The sequence below is a fragment of the Bos grunniens genome, chromosome 4 (assembly GCF_055505025.1).
Source record: "Bos grunniens cultivar Pamir isolate PY7600 chromosome 4, Bosgru_T2T1.0, whole genome shotgun sequence".
Taxonomy (NCBI): domain Eukaryota; kingdom Metazoa; phylum Chordata; class Mammalia; order Artiodactyla; family Bovidae; genus Bos; species Bos grunniens.
Window position 1 is genome coordinate 80,161,004 of NC_141168.1, and position 17,135 is coordinate 80,178,138.

General features: G+C 34.7%; 1 protein-coding gene and 1 long non-coding RNA gene across 8 annotated transcripts in view; both read right to left on the reverse strand.

Moving 5' to 3' along the window:
* LOC147374434 (uncharacterized) overlaps positions 1-204 on the reverse strand; it is a 288,128-nt gene extending 287,924 nt beyond the window's left edge. For all 6 annotated transcript variants that reach the window (XR_015163244.1, XR_015163245.1, XR_015163242.1 and 3 more), the window contains exon 1: positions 96-204. This is a non-coding gene — a long non-coding RNA (uncharacterized LOC147374434). The remainder of the gene's footprint in view (positions 1-95) is intronic.
* Positions 205-10,736: 10,532 nt separating this feature from the next.
* Positions 10,737-17,135, reverse strand: part of SEMA3C (semaphorin 3C) — a 207,633-nt gene continuing 201,234 nt past the window's right edge. For both annotated transcript variants that reach the window (XM_086397157.1, XM_086397158.1), the window contains exon 18: positions 10,737-13,564. In XM_086397157.1, the coding sequence (XP_086253283.1) occupies positions 13,151-13,564 (414 nt within the window). In that variant the 3' untranslated portion in view covers positions 10,737-13,150. The remainder of the gene's footprint in view (positions 13,565-17,135) is intronic.

Here is a 17,135-nt window from a genome sequence, read left to right on the forward strand (position 1 = left end):
TGGGAAAAGGAGAAAGAAATCAATTGTCTCTTCTCTTCCTCCAAAATCTACCTTCATCCTCTCAACTATCAATTATAAAAGAAATAGAGCCTTACCACTCAAAAGTGTGATCTGCAGACCGGTAGCCACTGGCTTCTCCTACCAATGGGTAAGAAATGCGGCCCTCCAGCACAATCCTATTGAATGAAAAATCTACCTCTTAACAAGGTTCAGGTGATTCATACACTCATTAATGCTTGAGAAGCACTGGAATCAAGGGGATGGAAGTGTATGAGAGGTTGTAAGAGAAAGGAGCTTGGGCTGGTGATGTTGGTTTAGGCCAGAGGCATATCAGTTGGGTTGTCAGTTCATAGCACACTGATTTGTCTACAAAGGACAGACACAACAGACGAGAAACTTGGACTTTTTAAGGACATTTTTTCAGATGACTTTTCTATGCCCTACACCTGTGGTTGCTTGTCCCCCTCCCAGCACCTGTTAAAGCAGGCAATGATGCTGACAAGATACTTTTCAACTACTTCTGAGAAAAGTGGAGAAAGTTGTCATTGTAACCCTGAGGGTGAAGCTCTTCATTTTTTCACCAAGTAAAAAATGTGGACTAAGGAAAAGCGTATTCTTTCATTTTGGCCCTGTTTTATACTGAAGCCATGTGTAGCTGAACAAAGCCAAATGAGACTGACCCCAAAAAATCTGGTCTAGTTAGCACAACTGAACAGCATCCAGACAATCATTTGGAATTCCAGAAACTCAAGTTTTTACTTATTTGATGCGGACAGCCAAAAATAATAATTTTTTGGTCTCATGTCCACTTTTCTGCACTATACAGCCACATCACTAGGTCACATATAAATAGGGAGAAAACCCTACACTGAGAAATAAAAGACCTGCCTTAGTAACAATGTATGTGACCTCTTTATAGATCTCAGTTTTACCATCTGTAAAATGGTTGTATGTGACAACTCTTGGGCCCACCTTGGCCTTTCCACTTGTCCTCACGCATTTCCCCCCAGAGTATTCTCCGCTGAAAGAGCCATTCACTAAGAACATCCATTCTGTAGCTCTGTTTCAGTGTGTCCTGATAGTGTGTTCCCCTTGCCCTAGATTTTTTGAATTCTTGAGCCATACATTTGTCAAATTTGACAGAAAGATTTTATCAACTAAAATGTGCAGAAATATTGTAAATAATTCTACATATGAGTGTTATTTTAACATAATTTTAATCACTGAGTTTTCTTGTGATAAAGTGATGTTCTGAGACACTACAATTGTTGTTGGTGCAATTGGTAGTTACTAGAAATTCTGGTATGCTGAAGCCATATTATCTAAAGAGACAAATATCTAAAAACAGGAAGATAAAGCTGGAAGTCCTCATTAATAGATATTGGTCTAATAATTCCTATTAGAATTTGTTACCAACATTAAAGATCACTTTGAGTGTGACAGAGTACCCATGAATGACATTATAACAGGGTCTCATAGTTTAGAATACCCTATTTAGTCTCTTATTAATGTTAAATTTCTAAATATTTTTATGCCTTGGTTTCATCATCTGTTAGAAGATAAATAATAGTATATAATTCCTGGGTTTGATGATGAGAATTAAAGAAAATAATGTATACAAGCAATACTACCTGGAAGTTAGTGAGCATCCCATTGACATTAGCTATATTGTCATTATAAATAGCAGTGGTAGTAGCAGCAGCAGAATATTTCTCTTATATAAAAAAAACTAAATAAAGCACAAGGTAGGAAATATGCTAATTCATTCAGCAGTTATTCAATTAATCCACATCTAAATATTAATATCAAGGGCTTTCTTAATTTTGACACACTTATGCAATATAAACCTAAGTTTGCCCACTGAGTTATTGAGAAATGATAAATACTAATTATTCTTCTAGAAGGTTAAGCTTATCCATCTCTAATGGTATCCTCTCACTTCAAATTGCCTTGAGAAGCAGCCAGGGCATCCATCCATCAAGCAAAGTAAATGTCTGCCCCTCATTTCTTCCTTCTTAAATATATCCTCAAAAACAAAGAGCAAACCATGTTTATTTCATCATTTACCCCACTTGTGTACATGTCTAACTTTCTCTTTGTTCTTCCATACCTTTGACTCTCAAAATCAATCAATGGATTCTTTTTTGCATATCTATTTGGTTTCCCACTTCTGAACCTCCAGAAATGTCCTTCTTCCTCCACATTAATCCATGTGAATTCTATTCACCACAGTCCATTTGAAGATCTATCTGCAGCCTGGAGCCGCCCCTGGTTAATATAGTGAAGTCTCTGTTCTCTCCAGTGCTTTTCCTTGGGTGGTATGGGACAAAAAGTAAAGGTCATTTTCAACCCCAGTCTAGATGCTTGCCAGCTGTGGAACCTCTGGGCTTGCTTTTTCATCCATAAAATTCATATAACAATGCCTACCAAATCATTACTGCTGTGGAAATTAGATGAACTACTGAAAACATTGGACTCATGGCCAATGGAACACTAATTGAACAAAAACAAAGTAGATTATTTTAATCATGTCCTCTTGTTGCCCCTGTGATATAAATTATTTGACTGTTGTGTGTCATCTTTTATTACTACATATTTAAAATTTGTCTTAGCTTTCTCTTCTAGGATTGAGATGGGGTTATTTATTTCTCACATGGAGGTAGATGGTATATTCCAAATTATTGATCATAAGTTTACGTGTTTAGTTACCATAGTGGATTTTCAAACCAGTAATTTCATATTCTGAAACCTGTATTACAGCATATAGAATTGATCCTCTCTTCATTATATATTAGACTTCAAAATGATTTACTATGTACTATCCAAAAAGGATGACCTTTTGTGTTTAATAAGCACCTACTATGTAGTTAACAATGTCCTAGATACTAAGAACAAGAAATGATTAAATAAAAGCCCACAATTAGCTGGAAAGAGATAAAAATAAGACATTAGAGGTTAATAAATGTGGTAAATGCTGTAATACAGATGGATAAGTCACGGGGAACAGCACAGAGGGATAAGTCAACCTTGGAAAGTGGAAGAAAGCCTCACAGAATTGCAATTTTTTTTTTTCCTGAATAAAAGTGTTATAAGAAAGTCTCCAGAAAAGGTTTTATGACTTCTCTTGATAATTAAAAAAAAAGTAAAACAAATTCTGGTAATCTCAGAAAATGCTAAGTACTTCCTCTACTGTTCTCTGGCTATAAATATTTTTTTTGTGACCCAGCTAGTAGTTTGAGTGGTGGCAGTAAGGGATGGTGCCCCACTGGTGCAGGGTAATGCTCTTTATTCAGAAACAAATGTCTCTTATTACTTCTTTCTTTCCTCAAATTCATCTTCCATAGATATTTTTATCCTCAAATGTCCATAATTTTTCTGTTCCTGAGAACATACCTGAATCCTGTCCATTTTCAAAGCCTCAATGCCAGCTTCCAAAGAAGCCGTTCAAAGGAGTCAGTCCAGAACCCATCTTTCTAACAACACTTAATTTCCCTTTCTAACATGGCAGAGGAAAGCAGTCATCTGAGGTGGGGAAGGGTCGATTATGAGGAGGTGTAACATTTCCAGAATCATTGCTTCAATGCTGACCCTGGTGCCTTAATTAAAGATTTGAGTATCTACATACATTGCATTGTAATTTCACCCTTCTAAAAAAGGATATTTTACCACACACTCCTTTCTTGAAATGGTCCTCTCTCACTTAGACAGCTTGTTTCTAAATGCGGGATGAAACTGTATCACTTGCCAGGTAAATAAAATCAGTATTAAGTAACTGGGTTATTAAGGCAGCTGGTCTTTACAGACTGTTGGTCTCTCAGTCATGTTGCACTGTATCTTCAGGAAGGTTATTTATTTATGGACTCTCATCCATAAAGGTTGTTTGCATCTTCTGCTCTTTACAGCCACTGACCATGTGACCCCAGCTGATCTTAAAACATTCACACAGCATTGTCATTAATGGCTCTTGGATTTTTATCCATGACTGTTTTAATTCTAAGTATTGAGATCTAAGCCACTTCCTCTTCTGGATATTACTGAGTAATAAACCCCTCTTTCTGTCAGTTTCTGCATTTTCTACCTCCAGGACCAAATGTAGGGCTCTCTACAAGCCACCTTTGACTTTTTTCAGTGTTCCGTTTTCCATTTGGAGACATACCATCCCAGCAATTCTTCCTCAACCTCAGAGCATGAATACTCTCATATCACCCTCGCCTTCTTTTTCAAAAGTACACTCCAGGAGGAATTATTACCAGTTGTTTATACATCTCTTTGAGTGAAAGTCAATATTTAAATCTACCAGTTATGTGCTCTTTTATGTCTTTGGCTCCTATTGGTCTTTCTGTTTTCTTTGTTTGCATTCCTTGCTCTGAAAAGTCCTCTGAAATACAGCCAGAGATGTTTTGTATTGAATGTAAATCCCTCATGTAACATCTTGCCTTCATGACTTTTGTATTTATGATAAACCTAAACTTCTCCCTATGGTCATCAGGCCCCATGTGACTGGGTTTCTCTGCCTTTGGGATACAGTCTAATATTTGACTCCTCTTCTTTCACTTGGATCGAGCTATTCAGGTTTTATTTTCTTCCTCAAATCTGCCAGAATTGTTTTTGCCCTACTGGCTTCTTGCTCAGCCTGACATATTCCTTTCCCCTGATCTTTGTGTGAATTTTTCACAGTTAATTTCCTTCATAGAACTTATCTCAGCCTAAGTTTTACATAATTATTTTTGTGTCTGTTGTGTCTTTTCATTCCAGGAAGTCAATTTCACAACAACAAGGATGTTGCTTTGTCAACAGACTGGTTCCAAATTGGGAAAGGAGTACGTCAAGGCTGCATATTGTCACCCTGCTTATTTAACTTACATGCAGAGTATATCATGTGAAATGCCAGGCTGGATGAAGCACAAGCTAGAATCAAGATTGTTGGGAGAAATATCAATAACCTCAGATGACGCCACACTTATGGCAGAAAGCAAAGAAGAACTAAAGAGCCTCTTGATGAAAGTGAAAGAGGAGAGTGAAAAAGCTGGCTTAAAACTCAACCTTCAAAAAACTAATATCATAGCATCCAGTTCCATCACTTCATGGCAAACAGATGCAGAAACAACGGAAACAATAAAAGACTACTTTCTTGGGCTCCAAAATCACTGCAGATGGTGATTGCAGCCATGAAATTAAAATACACTTGCTCCTTGGAAGAAAAGTTATGACCAACCTAGACAACATATTAAAAAGCAGAGACGTTACTTTGCCAACAAAGGTCCGTCCAGTTAAAGCTATGGTTATTCCAGTAGTCACATATGGATGTGAGAGTTGATCTATAAAGAAAGCTGAGTGCTGAAGAATTGATGCTTCTGAAAGTATTGGAGAAAACTCTTTTGACAGTCCCTTGGACAGCAAGGAGATGCAACCAGTCCATCCTAAGGAAATCAGTCCTGAATATTCACTGGAAGGACTGATGCTGAAGCTGAAGCTCCAATACTTTGGCCACCTGATGTGAAGAACTGACTCATTGGAAAAGACCTGATGCTGTGAAAGACTGAAGACAGGAGGAGAAGCGGACGACAGAGTATGGGATGGTTGGATGGCATCAGTGACTTGATGGACATGAGTTTGAGCAAGCTCAGGGAATTGGCAATGGACTGGGAAGCCTGGCATGCTGCAGTCCATGGTGTCGCAGAGTCGGACACGACTGAGCTTCTGAACCGACTGACTGATACCTTCAAAGCCTAAAATACTGCCAGACATATAGTAAGTGCTCAATAAATATTTGGTGAAAGAATTAATAAATGATATTCCCAGTATCAAAACACAGTAGTAAAATGGTTAATACTACCTGTATTCACGTTACATCAAGTCAGTTTTGAGCACTTTACTTAAAGTATCTTGATCTTGATTTTCTTATGAGATTGGCATTATCATAATGATCTCAGACCTGTAAAATTAGGTAGTAGTAAGTTAGAATATCTAATCTAGGCATTCTGACACCATGGCCTGGGCTGTGTTACCTAGTGTCCTATGTTATACTATGAAGGCTGTTGTATATGATTGTTTTTGTAGTGGAAAGACTTCTTTGTGAGATTCTAGGTAATGAGACGTGGAAGATACTTTAAGTTTGGATCTAAACGCTTTATATTTCATACTTTGTGTTCTTTAGAAAATTATTTAACTCAAGGCAAGTAACTAAATGCACTAGATTCTCAGTTTTGCCTATTTATAAAACAGACTAATACCTTCAGCAGATCCTATGAATAAAGCAGATAATTATGTATAGTGTGCACATTTCGGCTCATAGGAATTCTCCCAGAAAAATGCTCAGTAAATAGTTATCTTTAAGAGGATATACTTGTGATAGTTTCATGGTGCTGATGCTGGGAGTTGCCTAACACATAGTTTGCCTTCTTTGCCAATATGAATTCAGACATGATTCAGAAAGAAAAAGCTGCTACATTCACCTCATATATATCTTCATTCAAGATTTTTTTAGTTATTTGTATGTTTAGTGATTTTCAAAATTTGGAGTAGGTTTGTGTTCTTTGATCAAATTTGACAGTTTATAATTTTAACTTAATCTAAAAGAAGAATATTATTACTTAAGAGTTTTAGGGTCATGTGATACTTGAAATAAGATTTTAGATAACAGTAATTAATAGTTTTGAAAATACAAAACTTGTTATAGTAGCATAAAATTGTGTGAAGCAAATAGAATAGAAATATGAATATGGAAAATAGGAATCATTTAAAATTTCTTACTGTTAAAAAAGAGCTTGTTCTTTATGACTTAAAAATAAAATGGTGGGTACCAAATTCTATGTTTTGATTTTATTTTTGTCATTTTAGACAATAATAAAAGTAATATAAATTTTATTTTAAAATGTCAAAATTCATATCTTACTGGAAATCATATCCTTTCAGCTACTTAAAATAACAATTGAGATGTTAATGTAGAAATGTACTCTGGGCTACATAGCTTTTCAAGCTTCTATGAGGGTACTTGGGTATCAAAGGGTGAAATCTCCTCGTCAAGCTCATTAAATATCGTCAAGATATTTAATGATTCATCTTTGTTGCCAGTGGCCACGGCAGTGAAGGGTGAGCTGAGGGGAAGAGATGGTGAGCAAACAGAGCTATGAGTTCTGCATTTCTACCTTGCACCTAGGTTTGTGTCCTGAGAAGGAACAATATCCTGTAAGGGAAGGTAACACGCACACACACACAGTTCCTAGTGATTTTAGTGTAAGTGGACTTTGGCTCAGCTCCCAGAATAGTGCAAGAAGAGCTGAAAAATTCCTATTTCTCTGTGTGTTTGGATGTGGTGGAAAGCTCACCTGCTCTGAAAGACTGTGTCAGCAGCAAGAGACAAAGCAGAGGACAGCTATGAACTGTTGGCAAAAGTTAAGTAGAAAATGACATGCAAATTTATGAAGTGTTCCACATTTTTTTAAAAGGAACAAAATGGTACCATTTGCAGAGATGTGGATATAGACTTAGAAAATGAAAGTTGCTCGGTCATCTCCAACTCTTTGCAACCACATGGACTATACAGTCCATGGAATTCTCCAGGCCAGAATACTGGAGTGGGTAGCCTTTCCCTTTTCCAGGGGGGATATTCTCAACACAGGGATTGAACCCAGGTCTCCCGCATTGCAGGTGGATTCTTTGCCAGCTGAGCCACCAGGGAAGCCCGGATAGACCTAGAGACTTTCATAAAGAGTGAAATAAGTCAGAAAGAGAAACACAAATCTATAATATTATTTATATTACAATATTATATTAAAAATATTGCTTAAATGTATAATATTGAAATCTACAAAAATGATGCATATGAACTTATTTGCAAAGCAGAAATAGAGACAGATGTAGAGAACAACTTTATGGATACTTATGGATACAAACTTAAGGTGGGAAGAAGAGGATGGGATGAATTGGGAGACTGCAGTTGACATATACACCCTACTCTGTGTAAAATAGGTAACTAAAGAGAACTTGCTGTATAGCACAGGGAACTCTGCTCAGTGCTCCATGGTGACCTAAAGGGGAAGGATATCTAAAAAAGAGGGGATATGTGTATACGTAGAGCTGATTCACCTTGCTGTACAGCAGGAACTAACACAACATTATAAAACAACAACTATACTCCCATAAAGATTTAAAAAAGAAAAGAAAAATGATGCCACCACAGACGCTACTACAGATAAACGGCATCAAATATCAGTTGAACCATTTAGATATAATCTGAGGTAAAAGAGGGACAAAAGTTCAAATACTTAAAATAGTTTTGCTCTCCTGATGGAAAAAAATAATAGCATACACTTCTTGAGCTTTTACTGTGTGTCAGACCGTAAGAATTCCTCATGTATTAACTCATTTAATTATCACAAGTACAGGATGTGAAAGGTATTACTATAATACCAATTTTAGAGAAAGCAGCAATTCATCAAGAAAGACATAAACTTCCCAGGCTATATCATTTTTAGTGGAGGAGTTGGAATGGTAACTTGAAGCAGAAATTGAGATTCCTTTTGAAATAATAAAAAACTATTATAGCTGGTTCGTGGATCTCGACGTGCGTAATCTGCGGATACAACACACATACATCTGCATCTGTACAAATATCACTGGGAATTCAGTGAGTGTCTCAGGCAGATGTGGCTTGGATAGTACCTCCTCAGTTATTTTGTTTCCAATGGTTGCTTTTCCTATTCATGGGTCAAGCTGACTCTCAACATCAAACCACAGCTTACAACTGTGAATTCTCAACTCAAAGGTACTATGAAGGTCCTAAGTTCTTTGTTTGATGAGCTATGGTACAGCAGAGATGGGAAGTTGATTATAAATCATACCCTCTCCACCCCTCAAGCCACAAACATGAGTAAAGGGGGAAATAATAAAACAAGAGGTTATAATATCTTTTCCTACATAGAATTGTAAAAATGACATTTTGAAAAGATCTAAGAAAGTAGGAAATTACTTTCATCTTACTGTACCCCCTTATGAGCCAAAGACTGTATGTATATTGAAAAATATTCAGAGAAATGGCTTTTTTATAATAATTCCATCACATATCCATTTGGCCATGCAGAAGTCATTATGCTTTTGATTTCATAAAATGTTTGGATGACATTTTTATATAAATAATTCAGAGGAAAAAATCACTTAAGGAATATAATTCACCCCACTTGTGCACTTGACGTTTGAGAGGTAACCTTATAAAGAATGAAGAGTTTTAATGTGTTTGTTATAATCTCATTCTTCAATAGCACTTTATCTAAGTAACACTCAGGCATGGCAACATAATAGCCCTGAGAAATACACAATTCAACCTGGGAGGAAAGTATTATGAGGTAAATGGACAAATGCATTAGTCAGTAGAGTGAAGATGGCATTTTCTTATTTGGGAGCTAGTTCTTCCAATTCTCAGTATCAGTGCACCAAGAAAGTAAAGTTATGGAATTATAAAAATTGAAACATATACCAGAGGCCCGCTAGGAAAAACAATTCAATGACAAAGTTCACTCAATGGCACGTACACCAAATTTGTTGCAACTGGTTTCAACTTTGCAGAGGGGCTTGTATTCCCATGCAAAAGGTGACTGGATAAAATGACAGGGGGATAAACACCTATAAGGAAGTTATTTTTCACAACAGTCTTCCAGAGTTTTGATACCATGCATAAAATTCAAAGAAGTTCTCAATGCCACTTGGTAAGTAACCATCTTACTTAGTCTGTTTATTTACTTGTCTAGATTAAAGCTTTCAATGGACTTGACTGTGCTGCAAAACAAAGCTGTGACAAGTCTCTCTTTTTAGCCAGAAGAGTAAATACAGGAAATGGTGATTCTCTTATTTTCTTAAAACTTGGGTATGAAATATAAAGCATCAGAAAAATACTAAATTTATAAGAAATGCATTGATTTAAAAAATCAATTTTAAATTCAAATATAAGCAAGATACTGAGAAATGAAGCAATTAGGGAGCAGTTCAAAATCATTGGGTTGAAAGATTTGTGGAGATTACTTTTATTTACAGTTGTTCTTTTCCCTGTGGCTTCCTTCCCCTCACTTTTATAAAGGCTCAAAGTCTTACCCTGGTAAGGTGTCGTCTGATCTACGACCGCAGGCTCCCGGGCCTAGACCACTGGCATCTAACTTGTCAAAGGACACAACTGAAATATTCCTTCCTGTTGCAGCAATAGGGTACTTTCAAAATAAATAAAATATTAAGATATTTATTGAACACTTATAAGTTCTGCCCTAACACTTTACGGGTATTAATTTGGGCAGAGGACGAAAGAGATTCGGCAATTCTCCCGTGATAAGACTTCAAATTCTAGCAGTCTGGCTTCAAACCCAAGCATTTATAAACTATACTTTTTTTTCCCCCAACTGTAGACACAAGTCTGAATAACTGTCCACAGATGTGAGTGGATATAAAATCTCTCTTAAAGAGAAAACAAATATGAATTTGCTTGCTGTGTATAACGTATCATGGAAATATACACAGAAACTGACAATGCTGGGTGTTTCTGGGGCAGGACTTACCTAAACGAGAGACAGAGGTACAAGGAAAGTTTTCAAGTATATCCTACTGGAGATTTTGAAAGATTCAGATGCATTACTTTCACACACACACAAATAAATAAATGGGAAAATAAGAACAATTGTAAGAGTCAGCAGATTCTATCATATCAACAAGAAATTATAAACTCAACATTAAAAAGGAAAATTAAAGACATCTTTGGGGAATTCAATATGTTTTATTTCGCCAGGCACATGATTTCTTCAATATCCAATTAAATATTACTGTGCTAACTACATTTCCTTACACAGAGTGAACATTCACTGTAATGACAGTTTCATCATGCTAAAATCTATTCACAAACCTACACTTTGAAAAAAAGTGCATTTCTAGGAAATTTTATGTACAATACAAATGAAAAACATATCAAGTCATTGAATTGTCAAACTACACAAAGTAAAATCAACCAATCAACCACCAACATTTAGTATGTGTTAACAGTATTTTTGAGAAATAAAATTTTCTTTACATTTGGCAGTTTTGTTCAAGAAGGGTCTCTATAATTTTAAAAGTAAAGTGATAAAAGTATATACAACGTAATAATGTTTAAAGCAGAAGGCATTAAATAGCACAAATAATGTTACAAAACTAAACACCCTTATTGTCTATCAGTTTGCGTTTACATGAAGCAAGGGGACCAGTATAGTTTACTTTATCTAGCCTCTGAGTCTAAAACAATTTTATTTTTAACTCTGTACATAGAATAGATTGACCATGAACACCGAAGATGGTTTCAGCTTTATACACATTTCTATTTGTGCGTGTAGAGTGGAAATAGAGAACTATTTGTATAACAAACTTCTTTAGACGCTACTTTAGAATCATATACACATTTGGAACAATAGCTTTTATTAATACCTTTATTTTTGAAGAAACATTATTTATGTTGTGTTTGTTACTGCTACTTTTGCTCCATTGAGGCTTCCCCTTGTAATATCATAATTTACCATTTAAATAAGTAACTTATATTCTTAGATTCTGATAAGCGATTAGATTCATTTTGACAATGATTTTAGTTCTTGACACTTTATACTATAGTGCTTAGAAAAGTAATATATTTATCTTGATTACTTTATTTATGGATTGGTAACTACAAATAAAACTTTTGTATTAGATTTTGATTAGGTATATTATATAATTTCTCTTTGCACCTGGAAACATGGAAATTGTTAAATGTAAAATGAAACAGCAAAAGTTGTATTTTTAAAAGAAATATGAGGATATGAAGAAAATTTTATACTTCTCTCATCTAATTGGTATTTGGAATACAAAAAATGAATATTAAATTACTCTAAACACAGGATCCAAGTATATAATAAGAAGATAGTTATTTCATTCATCACAGACTTACCACATTTGTATTTATATACCAGTGAATATGATGTACCAACATTCTTTTAAAATAAAGTATGTCTATTTTTGTTCAAATTAGAAATTTTTTCACTTCATAAGATGACTGTCTCTCCAGCATATACAAAAGAGCATTAAAAAAAAAAGAATTGGTGACTTAAAATTCCATAATGGTATCTGAGGTTGGTAAACAAAAGTAAGCTAATCAATGAAATTAATTCCTGAAGTTAAAAATTAGTAGTATTTTTAATAAACTTCTGTCAACAAAATTGATTTTTTTACCTTGTCTTTCTTTTTTCTCCCATTTTGATGGTTAGAGACCTCATACACAAGTTTGGCATTTCAAAAAATTTTTCTTCTTATATTTTTTAACTTGCCATGCAAACTACAAAATTAGAATTAACATATTAATCGATTAAACTGTGTAAGATTATATTCTCTGAGTCTAAAATAACTTAAATATCTTCCAAAAAGGAAAGTGCTTTTGTTTGGAAGATGACTATGTAACAATATAAACTTAAAAGCTTCACTGACATAACTCCAGTCAGATATTAATGGTGAGGGTTTCTTTTATCTTCCTGAAACAAGGGAACAGAGATCAGTGATGGATATCAGCAACTGACAATTTTTGCCATCATAACAATAACTAATACCATATTTCACTGGAAGCATATAAACTCCATATTATCTTTTAATGAACTGCCAGTGTTTTATTCAACTTTTAGATTCCCTCTTCCTTGTCTTTATTTTTTATTCTACGTTTCTTTTGACTCTGTTACAAGCATTTACTTCACTTTTACTATGTAAAAATTGTGAACTTGGCATTTGTTTTTGTATACAGATGACTGTCAATTAGAAATCTAAATCCTTAAAGCAAGGATGGAAGATCTCAGGTTATAGCCCTCATTCAATTAGGGATTTAAGAATTCTAGTTTCATAGCCGCCATATTGATTTTGAAGAAAAGGTACATAAAGATATAAATAAAATCTAGGTTAAGTTAAATCTTTCTATGCACCATGAGGACCATGACATGTCTAGGGTTGTCAATATCATACAAGAAAATGCATACTCATTTCAGTTCATGTAACATTCACCTTTCTCAGTGAGTAACCACCTTCTTCAGGAATTGCCCACGGGTAAAGCACAAGATTCTTTGCTAAAAATTTGATCATTGAAGACAGACCTTTATTAATGGAAGCATAAGCCCCATTTAAGACAACATTAAGACTCTGGCAGCTGATTCCTCCTATTTCTACTTTTTCGGCTATTGATGAGCGCCTTTAACTTGCCATAGTCCCCTCTCATCTTCTGAGATTCTTCTCCCTGTTGATGCTGCTGCCGAGTGTCTTTGCAGTACTGATTAATCATCTGCATTTCTGAGTGGCTGAAAGCCCCCATGATGTCCTTCGGATGGAAGGGTAAAGCCCTTACAGAGCTGGCCCAGGTCCATGGAGACCATTTGTCTGTAACAACTGCCACCATTTCGGAATCTAAAACTTTAAAGTTGATTTTGGCTATGGTCTGCTTGAAGCTGTTTTCTGTTGCAATGCAGTGATACAATCCTTGGTCAGAATCCTGAACAGAGCGGATAAGGAGTCCTTGTGAAGTGGCTATGATTCGTTCATTCAGTTTGACCTAAAACAGAGATATCAAAGTTCTGAAATCCAGCTCTATACATGCTAAAAAGGTATGACTTGTAAAAAGGATTTCATAAGTTTTACAAAAGTACTGAGTACTAATTAACTTCCATCTTAGTGGAGACACATTTTTGGCAAATTCCATTGCCTCTTTATTACTTATTTATTTTTGCACAAGAGATCTGGTTTCAGGGGCACTGAGTGTATTAAAGAGAAAGTAAAGGTATCACCCGTATTGGCCCAAATAGCGTAAAGTGCGTTCCCTTTGGGTAGAAACAGTTTATTCACATCTAAGTGAGAGTTTTGAATGTCTCTAGAATGTAAATTACAGACAACATATATACATGAAATTCACCGTTTAAACTATTTTATCCTGTAGTTGTTGCCTTTTATTGTAACAAAAATACTCACTCATTGAGTAAGAACATGAAGCCATAATTAAATCATTGAATTTTACCTTTTTTTCAATGAATGAATGAATATTCTCCTAACTAATAATTGTATAAGCTGAGGCAGAGTTCTGAACATTATCAAGGGTTTTTTTCCCAATTATGTAACATAAAGAATGACTAAAAATAAGCTGGAACTTATTATAAGTACTCCAAGTGATTTTACTTTCCAAGGAAAAGTAATAAGAATCTAGGAGGTGAATGTTTAATTATTTTACAGGCATATGCTGGAAAAACTATTATTTTCTGGATGTAAGCTAAATTCAGAAATCCATTTCCTTACAGGGCCAGCTATAGTATTATCAGTGAACACACAAAAACCTGAGTGGTAAGTAGTTCCTTCATATATATACTCAGGAATGCTCTTTCATTGAGGGAAAGAAATTTGACCCAAAGAAAAATAAGAATGAATGTGAAATGTTTTTCTAAATGATAAATTTCTATATAAATACATAGTTTATCATTAATGAAATACAAACCAAAAATAGGTTGTTTTAGATAAAAAGTAACTCACATACAAAAGCACAAAAAAGGAAAAATATAGTGCTGAAATATGAACAGAACAGAAGTAGAAAAGAGAGATTAAGAAAAAGGACTGAAACTTATAAAGCAAATCTTTTATGTTCATTCAATTTTTAAAGCTTTAAAATGCCTTAGAAATAGTTTAAATAATGTATAAATGCATTCATAAATAAAAAAGAAAGTTTTTTCTATTTGCATGATATTGAGAAAAATTTTGGAGGCTAATTTGATAATATTCATTAATATTTATATATAAGATTCAGTGCAGATATTTTATTTATAGGAATTTATATAGAATATGTGGTCTAACTAACATGCAGATATTCACCACATGAATTTTTAAAAATTTTAAATTATTTTTTGGCCACACCATACAGCATGCAGGATCTTTGTTCTCCAATTGAATCCATGCCCCCTACAGTGGAAGCATGGAGTCTTAACCACAGGATTGCCAGGGAAGTCCCTACCTGATACTTTTGACAAGAGGAAAAACAAGAAATAATGTAATCAGTAGATAGCTTTAGTAAAGGCGAAGTATGGTCCTATAGTGGAATACTATGCAGCCAAGAAAAATAAGGTAGCTCCATAGGTACTAATACTGAAATGTGTGTGTGTGTGTGTGTCACAGAGAGATACAAAGAAGGAAAGAGAGGAAAATAAGAAAATTATGGAGACTAGTTGGAGGACTATATAATTCTTAGCAGTCTATACTTAGAAGTGGGAATGAGTACTGAAGTGGAGGAGAGGAGGGCTTTTAGTCTTTACGCTATTCAATATGAACTATCTGCAGTTTTCTCTGAAAGTTTTGACCACTTGTCTTACTAAAAAAAAAAATTCAGTATTTACACATCGTAAATGTGAGAAATATGTGTATGTTTGCCTAAACTACTGAGGAAGAATTAGGATAAATTTAATTAAATATTAATAGCTTATTCAAATAAAGTGATAGTGAGTGGAAATGTGCTCTGCTTAAATTCTGGACAGACCAGATTTTCATAATTAGGGTTAAGGTTTTTCATTATCTTAAATTATAGTATTCTTCTGTTTTTGAGATTGGGATAAAAATCAAGATAGCCTTATGTGTCTCCACATTTTTGAAACTTCTGAAGTAAAACATTATAAATATCATGAAAGAGATAAAATACAAGATACATTCCTTTTTAAATTTCATTTGTTAATTTCTGTGACATGTATTCAAGCCTGTATATATTCATGTATTTTAATTTTACACAATAGAAATTACATTCATCCATTATATATTTTTCCATTGAACTTTCTACTGAATAAAAGAACAGCATTTTATCTATGTTAGGTAAGCCCCTGTTTGTGTTGTGGCTTTCCAACTCACATACACATATACAGATTTTCTTTGGAAGGATGGTTCATGTCCACACGACATGTTCAAGCCTAAGAATTCCATTTCTGTATGATAATCATCATCATCATACATTATGACTTCTGCCCCAGAGTAGTTTGTAAGGCAATCATTCTTATGCTCCACACCCATTCAAAACAATTTAAAATTAATCAGACTGCAGATATTTCAGGACTAATTTGATGACAGACTTGATAGCAACAAAACAAGACTCAATATTTTTTGTTAATGAAAAAATTTTAAAAATTTTATGAAATTCTACAGCAAGAAGGGGCCCTGAAGTCCACTGAGCCCATCTTCTCCCCAGATATTTAAGTCTCATCTTATGCAAGTGGTCATCAGCTTATGGTTTAATATTCCTGTGACAGGGAACACAAAATTTCCTAAACAGCTCATAACATCTTTGGATAGGCAGGCCTGAGAGTTGGAAAGAATTTCCTCAAAAAGAGCCAACATCTACGTTAGTAATTCTGATGCAATACTTTGCTCAGGACTGTACCCATTCTATGTAGCTCTCATTAACCTAATATGTAGTATGGAAACTGCGCAACAGAAAACACCCAAGTGCCGAAGGCTCTATTTTTCCTTTCACTCCATCACACTTTGTGATGTACTGTTAATACCACTGCAGTTTAGGCTACTTTAAGGCTTTATATATACATATTTATTTTTCTTATTATCCCCTCATTAGTAAGGACAATGTGACATCAATATTACGGAATTCATTATTTATATTTCACTCTATGCTGTTTTACAATGTTTTCCTTTTAAAACAGCTCTTTATATCAGTGAAAGGTTAATACAAGTGTCCTTTCATTTGAAAGTTGAGGTTTTTTTTTTTTTTTAACCTATCACTTAATAAAGGCAATGGTCCCATAAATAATGATTCCACACATTACCTATAACAAAACCCCAAGAGTTATGAATAATAAAGCAATGGAAGCAGATTACCACACAGCAGAAAAATGCTCTTTACCATAAAGGTTATAGTTAAGTGGAATTTCTTGTTGAGGAAAATTGAGCTTTTTCCAAAGCCCCTTTTATCTTGTGAATCACACAAAGGTGCTGTTGTGTGAGAACTTGGCTTCTGGATTTGTGCACATCTTGTTTCTTTTACAAATGCTTCCTCACATCAGTACCCCAGTCTGAGTGTGCAAGCTCTTGCTTTAATCACTGTGTTGTAGAGGTAAGCAGGCAGATAGGATTTCTAATTAATCCATCAA